This window comes from Nilaparvata lugens, chromosome 11 (genome assembly GCF_014356525.2).
Source record: "Nilaparvata lugens isolate BPH chromosome 11, ASM1435652v1, whole genome shotgun sequence".
In the NCBI taxonomy this organism is placed as follows: Eukaryota; Metazoa; Arthropoda; class Insecta; order Hemiptera; family Delphacidae; genus Nilaparvata; species Nilaparvata lugens.
Window position 1 is genome coordinate 25,026,424 of NC_052514.1, and position 22,216 is coordinate 25,048,639.

A 22,216-nucleotide genomic window follows, 5' to 3' on the forward strand; every position below is an offset into this window, starting at 1 on the left:
TTGAATAGTAGACTTGAGATGTGCGGGAACACTAGCGTCAGGTGATCTATTTTCATAACGGCAAGGAAAGTTGTGTGAGTGCGCCTCACCAGATTTTTAAAATATGCAGTTGAATGTATATTTCAACTGAGTTGAATGTGTTGTTCAAACTGAGGTGATAGCAACGCAACTAATCATCACACTTTCTGACAACGATTATAGAGTAACTAAGTATTATAGAAATGTATTTGAACGGAACTTGAAACGGTCCTATATATAATAACATTTTCATCGAGGGAGAGCACCTTTTCGGATACAAATTTCTATGACTGTGACTAGACTATATTAATTTATTATTCAAGTTATATTCAGCAGGCAATTTTTGTTTGTATGATGAATCTCAAAAACGATTATAACGGCTTTGGTAGAATTCAGGTTATAAATATTTTACAAAAATAATCTGAACATTCAATTCCCGTAGCGAAGCACGGGTACCCTGCTAGTTTTTTATAATATCCGTGCCCAGCTAGCTTGGTCGATGAAGAGCAATCAATTTTAGGATAATTAATATATTCATCCTGAATGATGTAATAGTAGCCTACCACAGTTTTATTACCAGCTCACGGTGGAGCTTATACCAAATTCTGTTCCAGGTGGCTGCTATAATATATGCTGCTGGGTGTCGTCCGATGAGCGATTCAGCAAAAAGTAGTCCACTGAGCGATCCATTGTTCAGAATAACGATAAGGATAGGCAAACGCTAAGAATGGGAGGACTTGGGTGTCATCAGGGTGTCATCATCAGGAACTGTGACAGAGGAAGGCTAAATGGGTAGTGTCGTGTGTATACTCGCAATACGATATATTGATGATAATGATTGAATCAGAACTTCAGAGCTCACCACCTTCCATAAAAACGAACTTTATTCTGTTATGTGAATCTGTGGAATAAAATGTGGGAGCCATTTCGCTTTTATATACTGTACTATAACTATAGTAGATTGGCATAAAATTAAAATTTGTGATTGCTTATGAATGTAGATTGCTTTAGATGTGGAGATGATCTTAAATCTTCTTGATATCTGTGAGTTACTTTATACATTATATCTATTATTGCAGTAGTGTTACTCATTCACGTGAAGAAATGCAGATGATTGATAGAGCTTCTTGGAATTTTAAATTTTTATAGACTATATAGAATTAATATATTATGGGCTATAATGAAGATGAATTTGAACTGTTCGAAGCAGGAAGCTATTCGATCTTTGCTTAACAATTATTACTGATTCCTTTTTATGGAAGGTGGTAGGTACTGATTCAATCATCATCAATATAATATCGTATTGCGAGTATACACATACGCTTGTGGCCTGCCTCTGTCACTGTCCCTGATGATTAATGACACCCAAGACCTCCCATTCATAGCGTCTGCCTATCCTCATTGTTATTCTGAACAATGGATCGCTCAGCGGACTGCTAACCCCCAAAACCGCTCATCGGACGTAACCTTGGTGTCGTCCGATGAGCGATCGGGGAAAAAGTAGTCCACTGAGCGATCCATTGTCCAATAAGGATAGGTTAGTCATCATTCATCAGGGACAGTGACGGAGGAAGGCCACAAGCGTATGTGTATATACTATGATGATGATTGAATCAGTACCTACCACCTCCCATAAAAAGGAATCATTTGCTGAAGAATAATTGTATCCAGTAAACAATATTTTAGCAAACTGATAAAAAAATCGATTTGGGTATTATCAATTTATCAAAATGAAAAAAAAACTCAGGAATTTTTTTCTAATTATTGATTTTTGGGATTTAAGCACCTAAGTTTAAATGTAGATTTTGAGCTCTGTTGATGGAATATGTTATGTGAATGAAATAGCCATTTCGCTTTTATATACCAATCATAACGATTGTAGATTGACATGAACTTGAAATTTGTGATTGCTTTAGATGTGAAGTTGATCTTAAATCTTCTTGATATCTGTGAGATACTTTATTGCTTGTAGCCTTTCTCCGTCACTGTCCCTGATGATCAATGACACCCAAGTTCTCCCATTCATAGCGTCTGCCTATTCTTATTGTAATTATGAACAATGGATCGCTCAGTGGACTGCTAACCCCCAAAATCGCTCATCGGACGTAACCCAAGTTTTGAACTTGGGACTGCATTTGGTAAGTGCATTACATAATGGTGTTTCATGTTTCAAATTTATGCACCAGTTTCATGCATCTTTTTGCATATTTTTCCATTTTCATCGAAAAAAGCACTGGCGTCTGCCGAACGTGACTTTATCACAGTGCAGCACCTTGCATTTTCCTTTGATGTCTCTCAATAGACTTTGTTGAACTATTCCGATGGAAAAATAATGAAACTTCGGATATCTGAGTTCTTTTTAAGTCCTATGCTATTCTACTTGTTCTACTGAGCCAGTACCATTTTGATTTTTTCCATAGTACATGGCAGTATTGAAATTAACCGTTGAATACACTTTTATCTATGACCACTATTTTGACGAATTGAGAACTTGTAAATTATAATGGTTATACTCCTATACAGTAACAGTGTTGTAGTCAGGGGTGTATTCAAATACCGTTGGATAACATCTTTCCAATATTGTTTCATTCACCTAGAAGTATAATATAATCTGATCTTTCTTACATTGATATCATTTATGTATAAGTTAATCTTACTGCAGTATCAGAATTTGGCCTTTGAGTAGGATCCCCAATCACACCAACCGTCAAATTACCTTTGTGCATGAGATATTAAGCCGTTCTCGGACTTTTCACCCACCCTGTATACGCTTTCAATGTGATCATACACCTTAGGCCTATTCTTATGCAGTGAGCCACTGTGTTTTAATGCCCAAATATATAATGTGGAACTCAATAATTGAGTGAATCATTTTAAACCATACCTTAAAATATTGTAGCCTATCATTTCGCACTTATTTCTCTACTAAATTCAATTGGATGAAAAATAGGCCTAAAGATCAGTCTCTTCTATGAGTCGCACTTCTCATTCATGGAAAATACTATGTTTTTATACCATTATAAAAGATGAGATATCCTCTATTGCCTTGGACGATGATAAGAATTTATATCATTGGCCAACGAACTTGATAAAGACTACAAAGAATTAAGAGTTAGGGACGAGCCACATAAGGCGTTTTCAGACGAGTCAGCAGGGCAGAAAGCTCTCCGATTGACTGATTATCAACAGATTCCCTAATCCGTCAACCTAATCAGCCAATCTGAGAGCTTGCTGCATCCTGCCCGGCCGACTCATCTGAAAAAACGCCTCATGTCGCTTGGTCCTAAATGCTATGAAGGAATGAAGGCTCGAATAATAATACGTGTTGGCATTTTTATGTTGATTGCTTTTTAGTGCTACTCACAACAGCGAATGGGAAAATTCAATTATCAACAAATTAAATACAAAATTTTATTTACAACTGTACAACACATTCAACAGCCATTTACAATATCAAATTCAATATCAGACTCACACAATATGTGAAGTTGCTCACACTGTTGGAAGAAATCTAATGAACCATTTAGTTGGTAGAGAGATAATATTAAAATTATAGCCCACATTAACTAATGGATAGTAATAGAATGATAACCCGCAGTAAATTATACAGAATTTATAAAGATAAGATTAATTACCTTTCCGCCCATATAAAATGTAGGAGTTTTCAATACTTTATACATGATGGAATATTTTCACAGTTGTGTTAATGAAAACTATTCTTAAATTGATATCAAAATTAGATTGCATTGCAAGTAGAAAAAAACAACCCAACATAATCCAATACCTAGGCCTACTTGGATTCTATTGAGTTGATTTGAAAATATCAACGAATTCAATAAAATATTCAATATCTACACCGCGATTAAGAATATTATTATTGCAAGAAGATTATGTGAAAAAGTGGAAAATATTATTAAAAGACACATATTAGAATTTTAGAATGATTAGCCACTAGTAAAAAAAAACAAAACAATCAATTTACCAAACAATGAGATGATAAAAGCTACCATATAACTAATCCATAAAAACATACATTTGCAACAAGAAATACAATTAAGCTACCCAAACTACAAATACTACATCAAGCTATCACTATAAATACAATCTACAGGCGCGATTTAAAAATAAATACGGTAGACTACCTAGTAATGCATTTAATTCAAGTGAGTACCTACTACACTAATAAGCACGACCGCTATTGTGCTATTACTATTAATTCGGGCAGTAAGATTTTCAATGAATTAAAAATACCCGTAATCAGGGTCAACATTTTATTGAAATCCCTACTAATGTAATCAAATTACATTCATTCAACTTGATTGCTGCACTAATATCAATGTACGTAATATCAAGTTATATTGTTGATATCAAATGAATCTAAAATAAATTAATATCATGATTTGTTACATAAAGAAACCAAGATTGTATTCGGTATCTTCTAGAGTATTATATTTTTCGAAAATATATGAATTAATTAGTTACAAGTAATACAAGTTAATATGTATAGACTAAATAAGTTATACATATTCGAATTTATCTTATTTGCATATCTAAAACGTAAGTTACATTAAATTTTCCTTCAGTCATGTAATAGAGAATTGTTGAATAACATAAATAGTGAGGACTGTGAATCGAGCTGATAGATCATCAAAATATTTTATAAATTTCTCATACTGAAGCACAACAAACAGTATTATTATTGGAATTCAAACTTTCAACTAATGTTTCAGGTTGTATCAAGAATTCACTTTGAACAGTCAGCATTCTTTAAAACACCAAATGCAACGCTTCTCATAAAAACAATGCTGACAGTTTGAATTTATCTCACCTTAGAAACGCTAGCTTTAGAATTCAATTCAAAAATTATTGCCATTGTAACCAAATTTTCCAATTCTATTTTATTTTTGAAAATATACAAAACAAGAGTCGATCCTAAGTTAATTATAACATTCTAGTGAACTCAGTTAATTCAACTCAAACTAGTAAACTCATAACTATAGATAGATAGATTCAAATGATGGATGATCATTTTCAGACTGTGTATAAATTACAGGTTACATTTTAAAAACCTTTTCAACTGAATTCTATTTACAAGTTCGCAAATTGGCATTTTTTTCACTTCAATATTACCGTATCACAGATTTAAACGTCTATTCAACCAGTCACACACATACACAGAACCGTTTATTGCCAGACTTCTATTCACACTATTCAAATGCAATACACTAGTAGGTTTTCTTTTCAATAATAATTGTCCACTAATATCATATAATATACTGATGACGTTTTTTAATAAATATCACTAAGAGTATTGCTTCATCTTTTAATTCATTCCTGATATTAGGCCTATATCATACTAAAGCTGGGTTTAAACCAAAGTTATTAACAAAATGTTTATAACTTAATCCTTATAGATTCTATTAGATTGAACATAACTTATCATACACATGATGATCATAATTATGTGTTTGTCAAGTTTCGTTCAATCTAATACAATCTATATGGATTGTGTTATTAACATTTTTTTAATAACTTTGGTGTGATCGCGGCTCAAGCCTATTATAATATTGAGAATTGATAGTAAAATTACCAAGTCACCTGGTATATCGCTGCTGTATGTTACATGAAAGTAATTTTCAAAAAGTTTGCAGAATATCTTAAAAAATGTACCATTGAAGAATATAATTGTATTTGAAAAAATTACTAATACAATTAATATTAAAATTAAATTTAATAGAGTGGAATTAATATCTTCGAAATGATATATTGAGTTGACTAGGTAATTTGAAAATTCTCAACTGTAAAGTTATGAAAAATAGTTGATTCATGGGTGATATAAAACTAACACTTAAAATTCGAGGTGCATATCACTTGTTCAAAATACTCAATTGATTACTCGAAATAATTATCATTGTTGATACAATTACACAATAATTGTGAGATTGAGATAGAAAAATGAACATTAAGTAAAAGCTACCACTCCAATGGCCATTAAAATAAGTTTATTATTATTATCCAAACATCATAGCTATAGCATAAAAATATACTTATAATTATTCATATATGATAACATAAACATAATTTCAAAATATAGCTACAACAATCATTGATAATTATCAGAGTTCAAAAGCAATTTAATTTTTAGAATGACAAGACATTTCCAAAATGCAATTTGTTCAGTATTTTTATTCAGTTTGGAATTGCTTGCAATTCGATCTCAATTTTCTAGAATACCCATACATAACAGAGTTCTATTAATTTAGAATTCTAAACAATAAAACAGCAAACGATTAGCTCAATTCCTTGAAATATAATTTTATCACATATTAACAGTGTATTAAGAAATTATCAAGTTGAACTTTCCCAGCCAACGCTAAACTGAAAAGGTAACTGACGAAGAATATTAAAGAATATAATATCATTGTACGTAGATACAGTATATCAATTATTTATCAATAGGTACCATCAAATGGTGTAGTTCTCAGATTTTTTATTATTATTTATATACAGTAAATAACTATTTATTATTACTGTTGAACATTGAATATGGCAAAGTCAAGTATTTTCTGCGCCAATTCATGAAAGGCTATATCAAAGTATAAATGTAAAATAAAATAAATTTAATATCATGCGTCAAGAGCATGAAATATAGACATAATCGACTAGAAAAATATTATAGAGATCAATAATTAGTCCAGTCACTATATACATTGGTGCTTGCAACTTATATTGTAGTTCTGATTTTTTAATGTATTATTTGGATACATGAGAGAAGTCCAGAACCAATTTATTCATGCAAAATTTCCAAACACGATTTCGCAAAATGTCATAGGTTCATGAGATTATGCTCTATGAGAATCACCCGTTGGATGCACTTCATTCCAGTATTTCCTAGTGGAGAGGCGCGCGCGCATAAGGACACCTCAAGGATCAAATTTTCAAACACTTATAACTTTTGATCCAATGCTCGGATTTCACCTAATTACACTTCATTCTCGGCTTGTCAAGGCGGTCCAAAATCATGCGTCGTAAATCATATTCCATTATGCCATTTTTTGTGTATTGGAATATGGGCTTGAGTACACTTAACAATAAATTTTCCATTTTTCGATCGAATTTGACTTATGATGCATGATTTTGGACCGCCTTGACGAGCCGAGAATGAAGTATAGTACGATAAAATCTGAGCATTGTCAAAAGTTATTAAGTATTTCAGAATTTGATCCTTGAGGTGTCCTTATGCGTACCTCTCCACTAGAAAATACTGAAATGAAGTGCATCTAACGGGTGATTCTCATAGAACATAAACTCATGAACTTATGACATTGTGCGAAATATCAATGTGAGGACAATGTAGTTGGTGATGATGATTGAAGCTGAAAATTAGTTTTTTTCACAATACAAGGATCATTGTTGTCAGGTGTACTTGGAAATCTATATGAGATAGAGCGCTCTACCTGATCTCAGATTGTAGAGCACAAAATTACACCCAGAGGGTTTTTAAATTATACATCTAAATTGTAACAATCGGAAGATATTGTTACCAAAAACTGAAATTCAACAAATTGATTTTTTCTTAAAATTTTACTCATTTTTGAAAAATCATAGCTCAGTACTCATTGGAGATAGAGAGTTCCAAATGATCACAATCTATTCATAATTTTATAATCTGAAAAAAGGCTAGAGCAAATTTTCTGTGTCCGTTTATTGGATTTGGCAGAAATAGCCGAAAACTGGAAAATGAACCGGATATACTAGGTTTTTGGACCATTCTGTATCTAGTACAAGGAAATGTTGCATAAAGAAATTGGTTCTGAACTTTTCTCATGGTATCCAAATAATATATTGAAAAGTCAGAACTACAATATAAATTGCAAGCATACCCCTTGTTTTATATCTATATTGACTGGACTAAATTTTGTAATATCATACAAATATATTTTTAGTGCACAGAAAGACTGTATCAAATATAATCAATCAAATCTCAATTAAAAGAGAGAAAACTACAGGAATTCCTGAATTCAATTGTTCAGATTCACGGAAGCTAGGAATACTCAACTTACTACTACTGCAATTCCAACATCTCTATTGCCTTTGGGAGGAATACACTTTAATGATTGTAGGAAGCCTATATGTATATATTTATGATATACGTATTAAAACAAACGTACCAGTTTGAGCTGTTCTACTATTAGGACATTGAAAAAGAATAATCAGAAGTTCCCTATACAACTGATTTGTACATCCATATTGATTTCTAAAGATTGAGTTGACCAAGTTGGCATTTGAAATTGTTTACAAATGTGACATTACAACCATTCTAAAAGTACATAAATAGTTAGATTATAGTCCCCATGAAGAATCAGTTTGTTTTTTAACAAATTTTTACAATCTTGGAAGAGACACATCAATCAAATCACCAAGAGAAATGCTTCATTTCTTTCGAATAATTTTGATGTCCTATAAAACAAATCTGTCCCACGTCCCATTAAACAAACAAATAGAAAATCTTGACCATTTAACATTATATTACAAATTTCGAAGAATCATTCACACTCCAGTCTTATAATTATATAATATTCTCGTACTTCTCTGAGTTCTAGAGGTATTTCACAATAATTCAATTTTTAAATTGATTGACAATATTTGAGGTAGATGTCCAAAAGTACAATTATTTCATAACCCTCAAGATGTATCTTTTGAACACCAGTTAACTTAATCATTCCCACATTTCCAAATGATCTAAGTTTGATAATATAGAAGAAATCAGCTCTTTCTGATAGATTATCTTGAATAACTTGCAGACAAGTTATTTTTATCATAAGAATTCGCTTAAAAACAATATTATATATGATGAATTATCGAACATCAAAACTATATAATTATTCTTTTTTATTCAAAATCAAAGATAAAAATTATGTAAATTACTCTTTTGAGTATTTATTTTCCAGAATACTCTCATAAATGTATTCATCGGAAAGCATAATTCATATATTTGAGAGAATTCGTTTATCAGATAGCTTTTATCGAATAGCTTCTACGAATTTCATTCATCCGATAATCTCCCAGAAACTGAAATCTTATGCCTTGCTCCTCATCACGATGTATTCTCCTCAATCTCCTGATACCTGATTTTCATCATCTTCTTGACACAGTCCTTGTAGGTTTCGCCCGGCCCAGGTACAACGCCCACCGACTTGGTGCCGAGGCCTGCGGACGCCGACCGTCTCTCTGTCTCAATGATGCTCGTCCTACCCTGGTTCTTCTTACCCAAGCCCATACCTTCCTGCCAACCCATTTTTTGCAGCAGTTTGTTTCCTAGATTGTCCGAACCCAGCCCCATTTTGGTGGGTTCCTCGTAGCTGATCGTCGCCTGCCTAGCTTTCATGTAGTTCTCTTTGAGGCGGTTGGGTTGCGGATGGTCAGGCTCACCGTATTTCTGCCTACGTTCTTTGGCACGGTCACGGTACTGCTGGCAACGAGTCTGTGCATCGGTCGGGTCCAACCCTCTAGCTTTATACCACGATTCCATGTTCTGTTTGTGCAAATCTGACATCTGCTGATGTTTTATCAACACTTCTCTGCTAGGGAACTGTCTCTTACACAACAAACACGCCAACTTGGACCAGTCTGTCAGCTTTTTCTCATCCTCCTGTGCATCATTAGCTCCATCGTCTTCACTGTCGCTACCTTGACCATAGGCCGCCACCAATCCACTATTGTCTGCCGGGCTTCTCTCGGCAGCCTGTATCATACTACTGCGGGGCGCCAAATCTTTCCTCTCCAGGACCGCAAACCCAATATCGGCCGCTCCCTGAGTTTTAGTCGCCGGTAAGTTTGCTTGCTGCGACACCAAATTCTGTCTAGCAATTTCTTTCTTATGATTCAGAGTTTTCGCCCACTTCTCCATATCCTTCGCGATTCTTTTCGCCACCTTCACCTTATCCTTCTCGCTTTGTTTCTCCTTCTCTTTCGCCTTCTTTTGTTCCTCCTCTTTGTCCCCCTCAGTTTTGAGTTGCTGACCGACAGTAGGAGCCGGCAAATAAGTACTTTTTACCGAATCCCAATACAGAAACTTCTGTAGCTTCTGGTTGTAAAAATACTGGGAGTTGGCGTCGTAGTACAGGGTTGTATAGGGATCATAGTAATAGCCAGATGTTTTATCGTACTGGTAGGTACTAACATCAGGGATAGGATACACATGCACCCCTGAGCCATCAGGAGCGTCGGATAGAGCGCACCTGGTCAGAGCTAATACAACTGCCGGCCCCGGAGCAGCGGGTGTTTCAGCTAGTGATACAGCGTCATGGGGTGCCGTATCATTTTGCGCTTGTGCTGCAACGGTAGCACTTGAAGGCAACGATATCTGCTCCCCGCGCTTTATAGCTTTTGTGTAATAATCATGATAATAAGCAAAGTACTTGGTTTTCTCAGCTACTGATTTCGCGTACAGGTTCGCACTATAATCAGCAAGTTTGGGGACATCTTCCAAAGTATACTGGACAGTAATCACACTAGTGGTATCCTCTTTCTCATCCTTGTCTTTCTGGTGACTCCACTGGGCAGCGGCAATAGCTGCCGAAGCCAATGAATCACCCCCCCTCCCATTACCCCCTTCATTCAACCTGCTGTAAGAGATTACAGGAATTTTGTTATCGATCTTGATAGGACTCAAAAGAAGAGAATTGTGTAGATGCACGGCCTCCACTACACTATTCATCTCAATGTAACACACGCCTCGTGAAGTATTCATCACTGGATCCCTACCAATCCTAACACTTTTTATTGGGAGGGTTGATACAGTTTGTATACATTTCAACACGTTTTCCTCAGTGGTTAAAGCATCTAAACCTCTCAACAAAACTGTATTGGTTGGGTGTGCACATACCTCCTCCACACCCTCCATCAACTCCCCCTCTACCCTTGTACAATTACACCGGTAACAGAAATCTCTCCTCTTGAAATTGTGGGCCGAACATCTAACACAATGCCAGTCAGATATCCTAACCTCTCGCCCGTTCTCCACTCTCTGCAAACTATACTGCATAACCGCCCTGTAATGATCTTTCAACATCAACTCGCCCTGTTTCATTTCCATCCAGGACACCGCTTCGTTAATCGTCAAAAATTCAACAAATGCAAACCCTCTAGAAGTGCCCGTATGTTTCCTCCTAATCAACCTAATATCCTTGGGAACTAGCTTACATTTGATGGTATCCTCCCTGATATCTCCTTCAGTGATATGCTGGGCTAGGCCACGGATGATTATGGTTCGATTGGGGACCTGGTCTTTGTAGGACATCTTATCAAAGTCCCGGAAGCGACCTCTCGAATAGTCCGAGTCCCTGGTGTCGGAGCTATCGTAGCCATCCTCACTGGACGAGCGGTCACGTCCACCTCTATCACTATCCTCTCTCCTCTCCCTCTCCCTCTCCCTAGAATAATCCCTGCTCCTATCCCTATCTCCATCGCCACCATGTCTACTACGGTCCCCCCCTCGAGAATATTTTCTGTCTTCGTCGTTGTTACTCCACCGTTTCCTCTGATGCCACTCCCGACTGTTATTCGAGTCATCATTGTTGTAGTCCCGGAACGAGTCATTGGAGTTGTCCCGGTTGTACCTACCGCTGCCCATGCTATTCCTGTCGTCGGGGGACTCTCTCCCTCTCCTACCTTCACGTCTTCTCTCTCGATAGTCGCCCCTCTCTCTCAGCGGACTCCTGTCTCTGTCGCGGCGTCGATCGTCTATGAAGTCGTCAACCGCTCTTTGCCACATGTCTCGATCTGCTGGTCCTCCTCTCATCATCCTGTCTCTTGATCGGTTGTCCTCGTACCCTCCTCCTCCTCCTCCTCTTCCTCCTCTCATCATCCTGTCCCGTGAACGATCTCCATCGTATCCTCCGCCGCCTCCGCCTCCTCCTCTATCATAGTAGTTGTTCATCATTGTCCTGTCGCCTCGGCGTGTGGCTTTCTTTATTACAAAACAATAATCAGAAAAAACACGTCAGTTGTTTCCAATACAAGATGCTACACTGTCAATGTTTCTACCTAGATTAACAAGAGTAGTAGGCCTACAAGAGCACGGTCTTTTGCAACATGATGTTCACTCATTTCCTTGTTGATAATCACCAGTTGTCGATAATCAAGTCGGTCGACATTGAAGAGAATCACAACTATTTCAAAACCTGTGACAACTTTGCAGCATGCATAACACGATAACACCTTGAATCATTAGAGGCCCGTTTCATAGCCAAGCACAATCATGAGTCATTGAAGGCTATTTTCATGATAAAGTCGAGTGCAATGATAATGAGTCATTAGAGTATGTTTCATATCCAATTACAATGATACTCAGTCATTAGAAGACTGTTCAACGGTAAAATATTCTTTTCAAGAATGAAAATACTTGAAATTTTTACAAACATGTGTTTGATAAAATAACGAACTAGATTAATTTGGTTGTTAAATATTTTCCAATCTCAAGTGAACTTTCAATATCAATAAATTTGTATTAATCAACAAAATTTGAAGGAATGTTTTACAATTGCCACAATCACTTATTTATTGAAAGAGTAAGGCATCAGTTTCGGTTGTTACACCATTATCAATATCCAGTAGACTTGAAATAAATTGTTGTAACAGTTACAAGAGGTTTTATTTTATATGAATATCTACCACTATATTATATCAGACAATGAATAATTATTAATCAACTAATTAATTACCAGAACTGGTTGGTTGGAAAAAAATTATTGACTACAGATTGAAATCAATGAGAAATTGCATATAATCAAATGCTAATTAATGAGTAATTATTATTACACGAAAATTCAATTTGAATGCTTTAAATCACCCCGAAGACTTATGGTACTGCAAATATTATTGACAACAGGGTTAACAGCTAGATGCAAATTCGATGAGAGCTACTACCCAAAAACTATCAGCCCGGTACCCCTGATTGCTAGTCAGAAATGGTTACCCTTACACCAAACTTGACAATCTCTGGATAGCAGCGCTCATTTTATACGAAGCTATAGCAGCCAACCAGTCTACAGATGAAAATTAATGAGAAATTACATTTTTATTCAAATGCTAATTGATGAATAATTATTATTAAACGAAAATCCAAATGAAATGCTGTTAATCACCCCAAAGATATCTGCTACTGCAAATATTGACAACAGGATTAATAGCTAGATTAATTTCCATCGGTAGACTGGCTGGCTGCTATGATTTCGTATAAAATAAGCGCTGCTATCCAGAGATTGTCAGTTTGGTGTAAGCATACAGCATTCAATTTGAATTTTCGTTCGATAATATAAAATCATTGCCACCAATGGATACACCCCAGTTAAATTTCACTAGGATATTATTTCAACCAAAGAAGACAGGTAGCTGGTAGATATTCATCGCTAACGATATGAATGTTGAAAAAGTGTCGTAATTTTTATCAGTTATAATATTATGAGAATTGAATTGAGTTTTCAGTTCAATTGAAGTTGAGATTTGAAATTTCAGTTGAGATTTGAATTGGATTGCAGTTTCGTGCTTCTTGGCTTTTTTGACTTGACTTGTTTTTTTCCATAAAGAAACCCCCTAATGACTCAAGAAATTGATGAATATCACAATTTTACAATTAAATGTAATCAATTAATTACAAATATTAATTAAGAATCCCTAAAAGAATTGATTGAAAAATAAATATAATAAGGATTCCATCAATGAAATCTATAAGTTGAAAAAAGTTATAAGCAGCAAAATTTCAACTTATTTTTCCTGAAATTTTATAAAAACCCTGAAAATGGTATTTTATGAAAAAAGTGGAATGGAAGCCTACAAAAGTGAATTTTCTTATGAAAGGTAAAACATGATGAGAAGTTGTGAATGATATGCTGTAATGCTGATGATTATTTCTAACCGTAGAAAAGATAAAATGCATACTTTTAGTTTATCAAATATCTTATGAATTCGAATGCGGTTTCAAATTATTTTTGATGAGTCATTTTGGGACTGATTAACAGTCACCGGTAAGAGGAAAGATTAGTTAGACAAAGAAAATATTTGAGATCAGATTAGAAATCTAAGATTTTAATCAGTCATATTGGTTGGTTTAAACAAGGTCAGTTGGAAGGCAAGTAGTTTTGTCCAAGTTTTTTGCTTCAAGCTACTTGCTATGTCCAAACTATCACTTTTAGGCCTACAATGACTACTTTCACTTCATAAATAGAAAATAACATCTCATGAATGAGAAAACAATTAAAATTTCGGCAAGGTTTGAAGTTTTTCAATTTTTCAAAGTAGTTTCTTGCTTGGTTACAAATTGAGAAGCATTTCTTAAGATGATGAGAATAAAAGTTCACTGCTTAAGAGTAAATTTACTTTTTCAAGGGGAAATTTTAGTATTTTTTTAAAAGGAAATCGGAAAGGATGGTAGAGATAATAATCCTCACATTAGACTAATTGAAATTTATTGATGATAGACTAATTCAGTACTCTTAATAGATGGTTTTAATTCAGATATGAATATTTTGGATAATTTTGAACTATAGAGTTTCTAACAATTTTGTCGAATTCAGTATCTCAAGTTTGTAATTTAATTAATTTTTTCATGCCTGATAAAGAGAGCGGTCAAGAGTTCAGAGTTCCAGCGGTCTTAGAAGGATATACATGCATTTGTGAATATCTATATTCTCCCAAATATTAAGGCCATTCACCACTCTATGTGAACGCCCCAAAGTTTTTGAAAATGGCATTATTTTTCAAGTCGTAAGAGTTAGTGGATAGTAAAACAATGATTTACGTTTTTTTATAGAAAATTTAATACATTGAGTTTGAGAGTCGCCTTACGAAAGTGAATTCAATTGAATTATTAACAGCATTTCAAGTGTTAAACACAATCCAAACCTGACATCTTACTTTACTTCTTGTATCAACAGTGAAAAATTTACAGATAAGCATTTGTGAGTCGACTGTATAACGACTGAAAAACATTATTTATGGTTAACATACAACCTTTTTATTTTAATCTCTTAACAGATCTAAGAGAGTTATAGTGCAGTCACTTATACATTGGTGCTTGCAATTTATATTGTAGTTCTGAATTTTTAATATATTATTTGGATACATGAGAGAAGTCCAGAACCAAACTCTTCATGCAAAATTTCCTTGTGCTATATTTAGGGTAGCCCAAAATCCTCGTATTTTCGGTTCATTTTCCAGTTTTCAAATATTTCCACCAAATCCAGTAATCGGACAGAAAAATTTGCTCTCGCCTTTTTTCAGGATTATAAAATTCTGAATAAAATGAGATCATTCGGAACTCTCTATCTCCAATTAGTTTTGAGTTATGACTTTTCAAAAATGAGTGAAATTTTAAGAAAAAAATCAATTTTGATATTTAGTATTTGATCAACAATATATCCCGATTGTTACAATATATATGTGGAATTCAAAATGCCTCTACGCGTAATTTTGTGCTCTACAATCTGAGACTAGGTAGAGCGCTCTATCTCATATAGATTTCCAGGTACACCTGACAACAATGCTCCTTGTATTGTGGAAAACACCTAATTTTTAGCTTCAACAATCATCACCATCTATATTGTCCTTAGTGATATTTTGCACAATGATATAAGTTCATGAGATTATGTTCTATGAGAATAACCCGTTAGATGCACCTTCATTCCAGTATTTCTCAGTGGAGAGACGCGCTTAAGGACACCTCGAGGATAAAAAATTCAAACATTTATAACTTTTGATACAATGATCGGATATCATCGTACTAAACTTAATTCTTCTTGGCTCATCAAGGCGGTTCAAAATCATGGCACAAGTACAAGTACAATCAAGTACACTCAACAATAAAATTTTCATTTTTCAACCGAATTTGACTTGTGAAGTATGATTTTGAACCGCCTTGATGAGACAAGAAGAATGAAGTGTAGTACGATGAGATCCGATCATTATGTCAAAAGTTATAAGTGTTTGAAATTTTGATTCTTGAGGTGTCCTTAAGCGCGCCTCTCCACTAAGAAATACTGAAATGGAGTGCATCTAACGGGTGATTCTCATAGAACAATCTCATGAGCTTATATATATCTCATTGTACAAAATATAACTGTGAGGACAATATAGATGGTGATGATGGTTGAAACTGAAAATTAGGTGTTTTTCAAAATACAAGGAGCATTGTTGTCAGGTGTACCTGGAAAATCTGTATGAGATAGAGCGATCTACCTAGTCTGAGATTGTAGAGCACAAAATTAAGCTCAGAGGGATTTCGAATTGTATATCTATATTGTAATAATCGGGATATATTGTTGATCAAATACTATATATCATCAAAATAGATTTTTTTCTTAAAATTTCACTCATTTTTGAAAAATCATAACTCAGTACTCATTGGAGATAGAGAGTTTCGAATGATCTTATTTCATTCAGAATTTTATAATCTTGAAAAAAGGCAAGGGCAAAATTTTTCTGTCCGATCACTGGATTTGGCGGAAATATTTGAAAACTGGAAAATGAACCGAGAATACGAGGACTTTGGGCCTCCCTGTATATAGCACAAGGAATTTTTGCATGAAGAGTTTGGTTCTGGACTTCTCTCATGTACCCAAATAATATATTAAAAATCCAGAACTACAATATAAATTGCAAGCACACCCCTTTTTTCATGTCTATATTGACTGGATTATTAGGGTAGATCACGTTAAGACTTGGCTTAGGACAACACATAACGTAGACTCCATAAGATGATGTACATGGCATAACACAAATAGATACAAAAAGTTACGATGAAACTGGAAGAGAATGGTCAACTATTATCATAACGTTGAATGACAATAACGTCATACTGAGCCTAGTATCCCGATTCAAAACCTGGGTGACAATACTGAAAAAAATTGAATTAGACACTGGAGCGGAAAATCAAGCAGAGCACATGTTGAAGTTTTCCAACGGAAAAAGAACCTACCTCAAGGTTTTCGAAGATCTTCAACCAAATTTGGACAACTTGGAAAATTGGAGGACAAGGATTTAATCAGGCTGCCCGGCAAACACACACACACAACTGAATCTGGAATAAAATTCGAGCAATACAGTAGTTTGTTCAACAATCATCAATTTTCACTCATATCGCCATAATGTAATCTTTTCACGGTTTGGATGAAGTCCTGTAGCAAGTCCTTTTCGATAATTTACGCTTTCAAAACATTTCATTGTTTCAAAGTTCATTTCTTAACACTGGAAAATGTAACTGAAAAAATACAACAAACTGTCTTTCACCCACGAAGCTTCCGTTATCAATCCGTTATCATGGTGCCTAGATTCATGATTCACTACAGTCTTCAGTCTTTAAATAAAAGCACCTCGGGCCTTTGTTTAAATGCACCAGTATTTTCGATTTATAGATTTGCTTTCAATTTTTCACTTTTTAAACACACAATAGGATGAAAATAAATGTAATATGTAGAGCTGTTGTAATATGGAACAAACATATCAGTATCTACAATAATAAAAGTCTTTGTCGGTTTTAACAGAATCGCTCAACGCCCAGAGGCAAGAAGAAATATTTCTTTGTAGATTAATTCATTATTTTTCAAGTGTAAAGATTCAAGTCGACATGACCTCAAAAATTCTTGAAATGAATATTTATTCATGGAGACAACAGGTAAAAAGCCCATTTTGCCTCCTCCACACTATACAATAATTTCCAACATAATACAATTTTCAATAAAAAGAAGATAGAAAATATGAGAATTTGATTGTTTTGCTTGTAGCCTACAGGCCTACTGCTAGAAGTTTTATTTAAACATTTAAATCTACCTCGGAGACTTCCTAAATTGGCTATGATTTAAAAGTCCTTAGATATAGATAGGAAAAAGTGTCCCACATACTAGAGTTGTCCTACATACTGACTAGAGCTACGAGCTAAACATAATAGATAGAATATCTAGTGTATGGGAGCCTTTTTACTATACTATATTACTTTGAGATTCAAGAGCATTCTGTAATTGAGCAATTAATTTGAAATTAAAAACAGGAAAGAGTATTCTGAACAATTTTAATATATAAGCCTTGAACTATAATTTGTAGGCCTGGAATCAAATAACCGTTTGCACAGTTTAAGTTTAAACTAAGTCGGAACACCAGATGTTTTTAATACAAACTGTTCCATTAAAATAATTAAATGCATTGTTTGATTTGATCCAACAGTTGAAAAGATTTAGTTTGAGACTACAATGTCGGCTTTAAAAGGTTAAAATTCTAAGACCCATTTACATGATGAAAAATAGCAAAAATTCCCATTATAAACTCAAACTACATGATGATAGCCACAGCAACAGTAATATTTCCAATACCTGTCAACTTCTTGTCATAACCTACCTTCTGGTAAACACCTTAATCCAAGAATTGCAGGGGAAATCTAGAGATTTAGCCGATTTCCAGTGCTGGCAGCAAAGCAAGTGAGCCTAGGAAGGGTGTCTATCTGAAATCAAATCAAACCTCAAAGTAAAACAGAAAAATACGGTTTTTATCAAAGGTCTCCAAAGGCACCATGTCATTGAGTGGTACTGTGTTTGATGAGACGATATCCACTTGTTTTCAAAGTTCCACGCAACTCAACTTCTACAATCTCTACTGGTCCTAAAAACACATTAGATTTTTGAGTACACGGCACATAATAATGTATATTATTGAACTTTGCTAGATACTACAATAAAAAATAAGACTACTGTGAAGTCTCGAGTAATATACTACAATATTTTAGAAGCAAGTAAGAAGCAATATAATGTAACTTATAGTGTGATTACATAGAATGCATATAGATGTGCAAGACGAAAAACAAAATCTGGAAAGTACCATTGAAACACATTATGAATTGCATGTATTTTCTCACTGAGCGCAGCCAGCAAGTGCATGCTTTCAGTGCCAATGTTTCTAGATCTTGTTTCTAATGTGCACGCTTGATCATGCATAACCAAGCGTGCACTTGCACATAGGCATCCACTGCGATCACTACCTTAGGCCTATGATAGTTCAGTTGACTTGAATACCAATTTACAAAGTTCTACTTTACAAACATGAATCAAGAAGGTTAGCTTCAACAATTAATCTTTTAAAATGTTTAACGTTCATCTAAAGATGAGAGTCTCAAGACACGCGTCTAGAGCCGCCGCGGCTGGAGCACATAAGCTATAAATTAATTAGATTTAATAATTCATTTCAATTTTTATGTTGTATGAACGTTATGGCGGCAGAAGTGTTAACTACTATATTGCTTTTACAATTCATATATTATTAAAAGGCTTATAGAATATAGGTTATGTGCTCTAGCCGCGGCGACTCTAACAACGCATCTGTAGACGTCGCTAAGGAATTGCACCTTCACTCATCTCAAGCTTTGAAGCTTGAATCAAATTAAGTTTGATGTGAGTGAATTAAAAAAGAAAAAAAATTTAAAAACCAATTTATAATGAACCAAACATTAATTATTGGTTTTAAGCCAACTAATTGAAATAATTAACTAGCAATAAGAGCAGGACCAGACTTACTCAATTTCAACCATATTAAGCTTGATTATTAAGCGTTTATAAGGCGATTTTTCAGATCCCAATCAGGTTGTAATGTAGCTGATTATTTACATGCATTTTCACAGTCCGAGAATACCCATCGTTTTAAAATTAAAAGTGTTCACGACGGTGAAAATTCATGACAAGTAGAATTGGACTGAAAAATGTATGCCTCTTGGCATTCGGTTACGAGGACGGGACCTGGAACTATCTACAGCAGATAATCGTGCCCGGCTCTACCCCTCTGTTTCGAGACACCATTCTCCAGGACTGGTTCAGTGAGTTACTATTATTATATTAATCATAGATTAAAGGGAAATCTTGTAATTATTCTATTATTACTGTTGTTTTAAAATTCTCCTTAATATTTTATTCAAGTTTACAGTTTCATTTGAGTTTCAATTCAAATTAAACAGATTATTTAGTTCTCCAAAATATTATCTGATTTGTTTTTAAATTGTAGTTCCTTTCTCATGAGTTATAGAGTGGGATCTTTTGCAAGCAAAGCGATTCCCCCAATATAAATTGTTATTATATTATGAATTGTTACATTACAAGGTAATAGGAGAGCTTTCTGCAATGCTGTCTGAAAACGCCTGAAAAACGCTTAATATGGTCTCGCCTTTAAAGTGTAATACCTAACGACTCATAGAACCTATAAACTCATTCGATTTAAGTTAGTTATTTAGATTTAATTTAATTAGATATGAATCGTAAAAGCAATAAAAGTTTGTGGCAACACTTCTAATTCATCTGCCGTTATAGCATTCATACAACTTGAAAATCCAATAAATTTTCAAACCTAATAAATTTACAGGTTTTAGCCGCGGCGGCGGCGGCTCTAACCAAGCGGCTACGGCCATCGCTAAGGAATGGCACCTTCAGGGCCAAGTCATTGGCTGATTCCTCAACGCCAACCCAATTAGCCAATTGGACTGAAAAACGCTTTGTAGCGATTGACCCTTAGTCTGCACTTGTAGTAATAGTGGGGGTAGTATTAGGCTACACATACAGCATGGAGCATGGCTATGAGAAATATTACGCTTGATACTAATAAATTTTGGTAATTTAGTCAATAGACTAAGATTAATAAGACTTATTTTTCTTTGAAGAAAAGCATAGGCCTATTCCATATTATGAGCTTCCACATTTTTGCCAAGTTTGTAGAAATGACGACGAGCGCAAGAGTGTGGATATCTACTTTGCCAGCGCTTGCCTTCACTCTGCATAGAGAGCCGCTTGGCAAGCGAATTGGCCATGATCACATGGATTGACCATCAAAATAAATTAATGTCTTGAGGGAAACAGTTCCGTATCTGGTAGGCCTACGTGTATTATCAATATTCAAATATCGATGAAGCATTATTATAAGATGATAACTGTACACTGTATTTTAAATAATATCAGAATATAACAAATTAAAGGCAAAAACCTAACCTCCCTAACCTACCCTTTCACATTCAAAACGTTAGGTTCTGAAGAACCGATGTGTGATTTAATATTTTGATGCACTGTGAATAATAAATAGACACCGTACCTACACTGGGAACTGAACCTGACATTAGAAAATTTTCTTATAAACATGAATATAGCCTTGATGAGGGAAAAAGTTAATTTAACTTATTTTTATTAACATAATTAAAAATACCAAAATGAATTATTGTTGATCTCATTCGGACAAAATATTATCGGGTAATCGAAACACGAAGAATTATAAGAAATATAAAAGATAGAATGAGCATTTCTTAAAAAATTCCTTTGGGCCTACTGCGTCCGATTTTTATAAATACCACACAGTTTATTGTATTACTATTTTATAGTAATAAGCTAAAACTTCAGATCTGATAATACTTGAAATAATCTGAAATGCAAGAGTTACAAGTGGATTAACAATAATAAAACAAAAATTGTGACCAGTAGCCTATTAAAGTAGGCTACGCAAATGAATCTATAACATGGTAGGCCTAGTCTAAATAGTTCAAATCCTTGACCCATCAATGATTAACGCCATGCAAACTTACCAGCAACACAAGTTATTGGACAGTTATTATTTCTTGAAATAAAATTTTAAAAAATATAAATCAGTTCCTATGACAAATAATTGATTGACGGAGTGCCATTTTATCTCTACTCAACGCCCACTGAAGAAGCACTGAAAAATCCTATAAATCGATCTGGAAATGAACCGACCACAACAATTCTAAGATACGATTGGAAGTTTCACAATCCAAATGATTTTAACAAAATAAAAAGACAATTTCATTATAAAATATCGAAGAGTATTGAAGTAAAAATTACTGTTATTTATTATTGAAATAGGATAGAGCAAAATCGCAACTCGCAAGATGGCAGATGGCTCATTTCACTCTCAAAAAAGGAAAACAAAGCTAAAAATCAAAACGAGGGCGCCTGATATTAAGACCGGTACCTACGGTCGCACAAATTTGTGCTGAAACAGCCTCACCCGCATGCCACGGTTTGCGTTCATCATTACATTCCATACTACTTGCCACGGTTTGCGTCCATCATTGTACCCCCATCATTACATTCCATACTACTTGCGTCAGCATAATATGCTTATATTGTAAATAGTATTATAATTATAGATAATCAACGTTATGATG

The 22,216-nt window shown here is 34.6% G+C and overlaps 1 protein-coding gene across 2 annotated transcripts; it reads right to left on the minus strand.

Moving 5' to 3' along the window:
* Positions 1-3,415: 3,415 nt before the first annotated feature.
* Positions 3,416-21,964, minus strand: LOC111054528 (RNA-binding protein 5). Of its 2 annotated transcripts, none has more exons than XM_039437967.1 (4): positions 21,614-21,964; positions 18,406-18,504; positions 16,994-17,095; positions 3,416-11,989 (listed from the first exon to the last, which is right to left on the minus strand). In XM_039437967.1, the coding sequence occupies exon 4, from the start codon at positions 11,960-11,962 to the stop codon at positions 9,116-9,118; it is 2,847 nt and encodes a 948-aa protein (XP_039293901.1). In that variant the 5' UTR covers positions 11,963-11,989; positions 16,994-17,095; positions 18,406-18,504; positions 21,614-21,964; the 3' UTR covers positions 3,416-9,115. The 2 variants fall into 2 exon arrangements, with proteins under 2 accessions (XP_039293901.1, XP_039293900.1); XM_039437966.1 differs by having other exon boundaries at positions 18,406-18,508.
* Between the last annotated feature and the right edge of the window lie 252 nt (positions 21,965-22,216).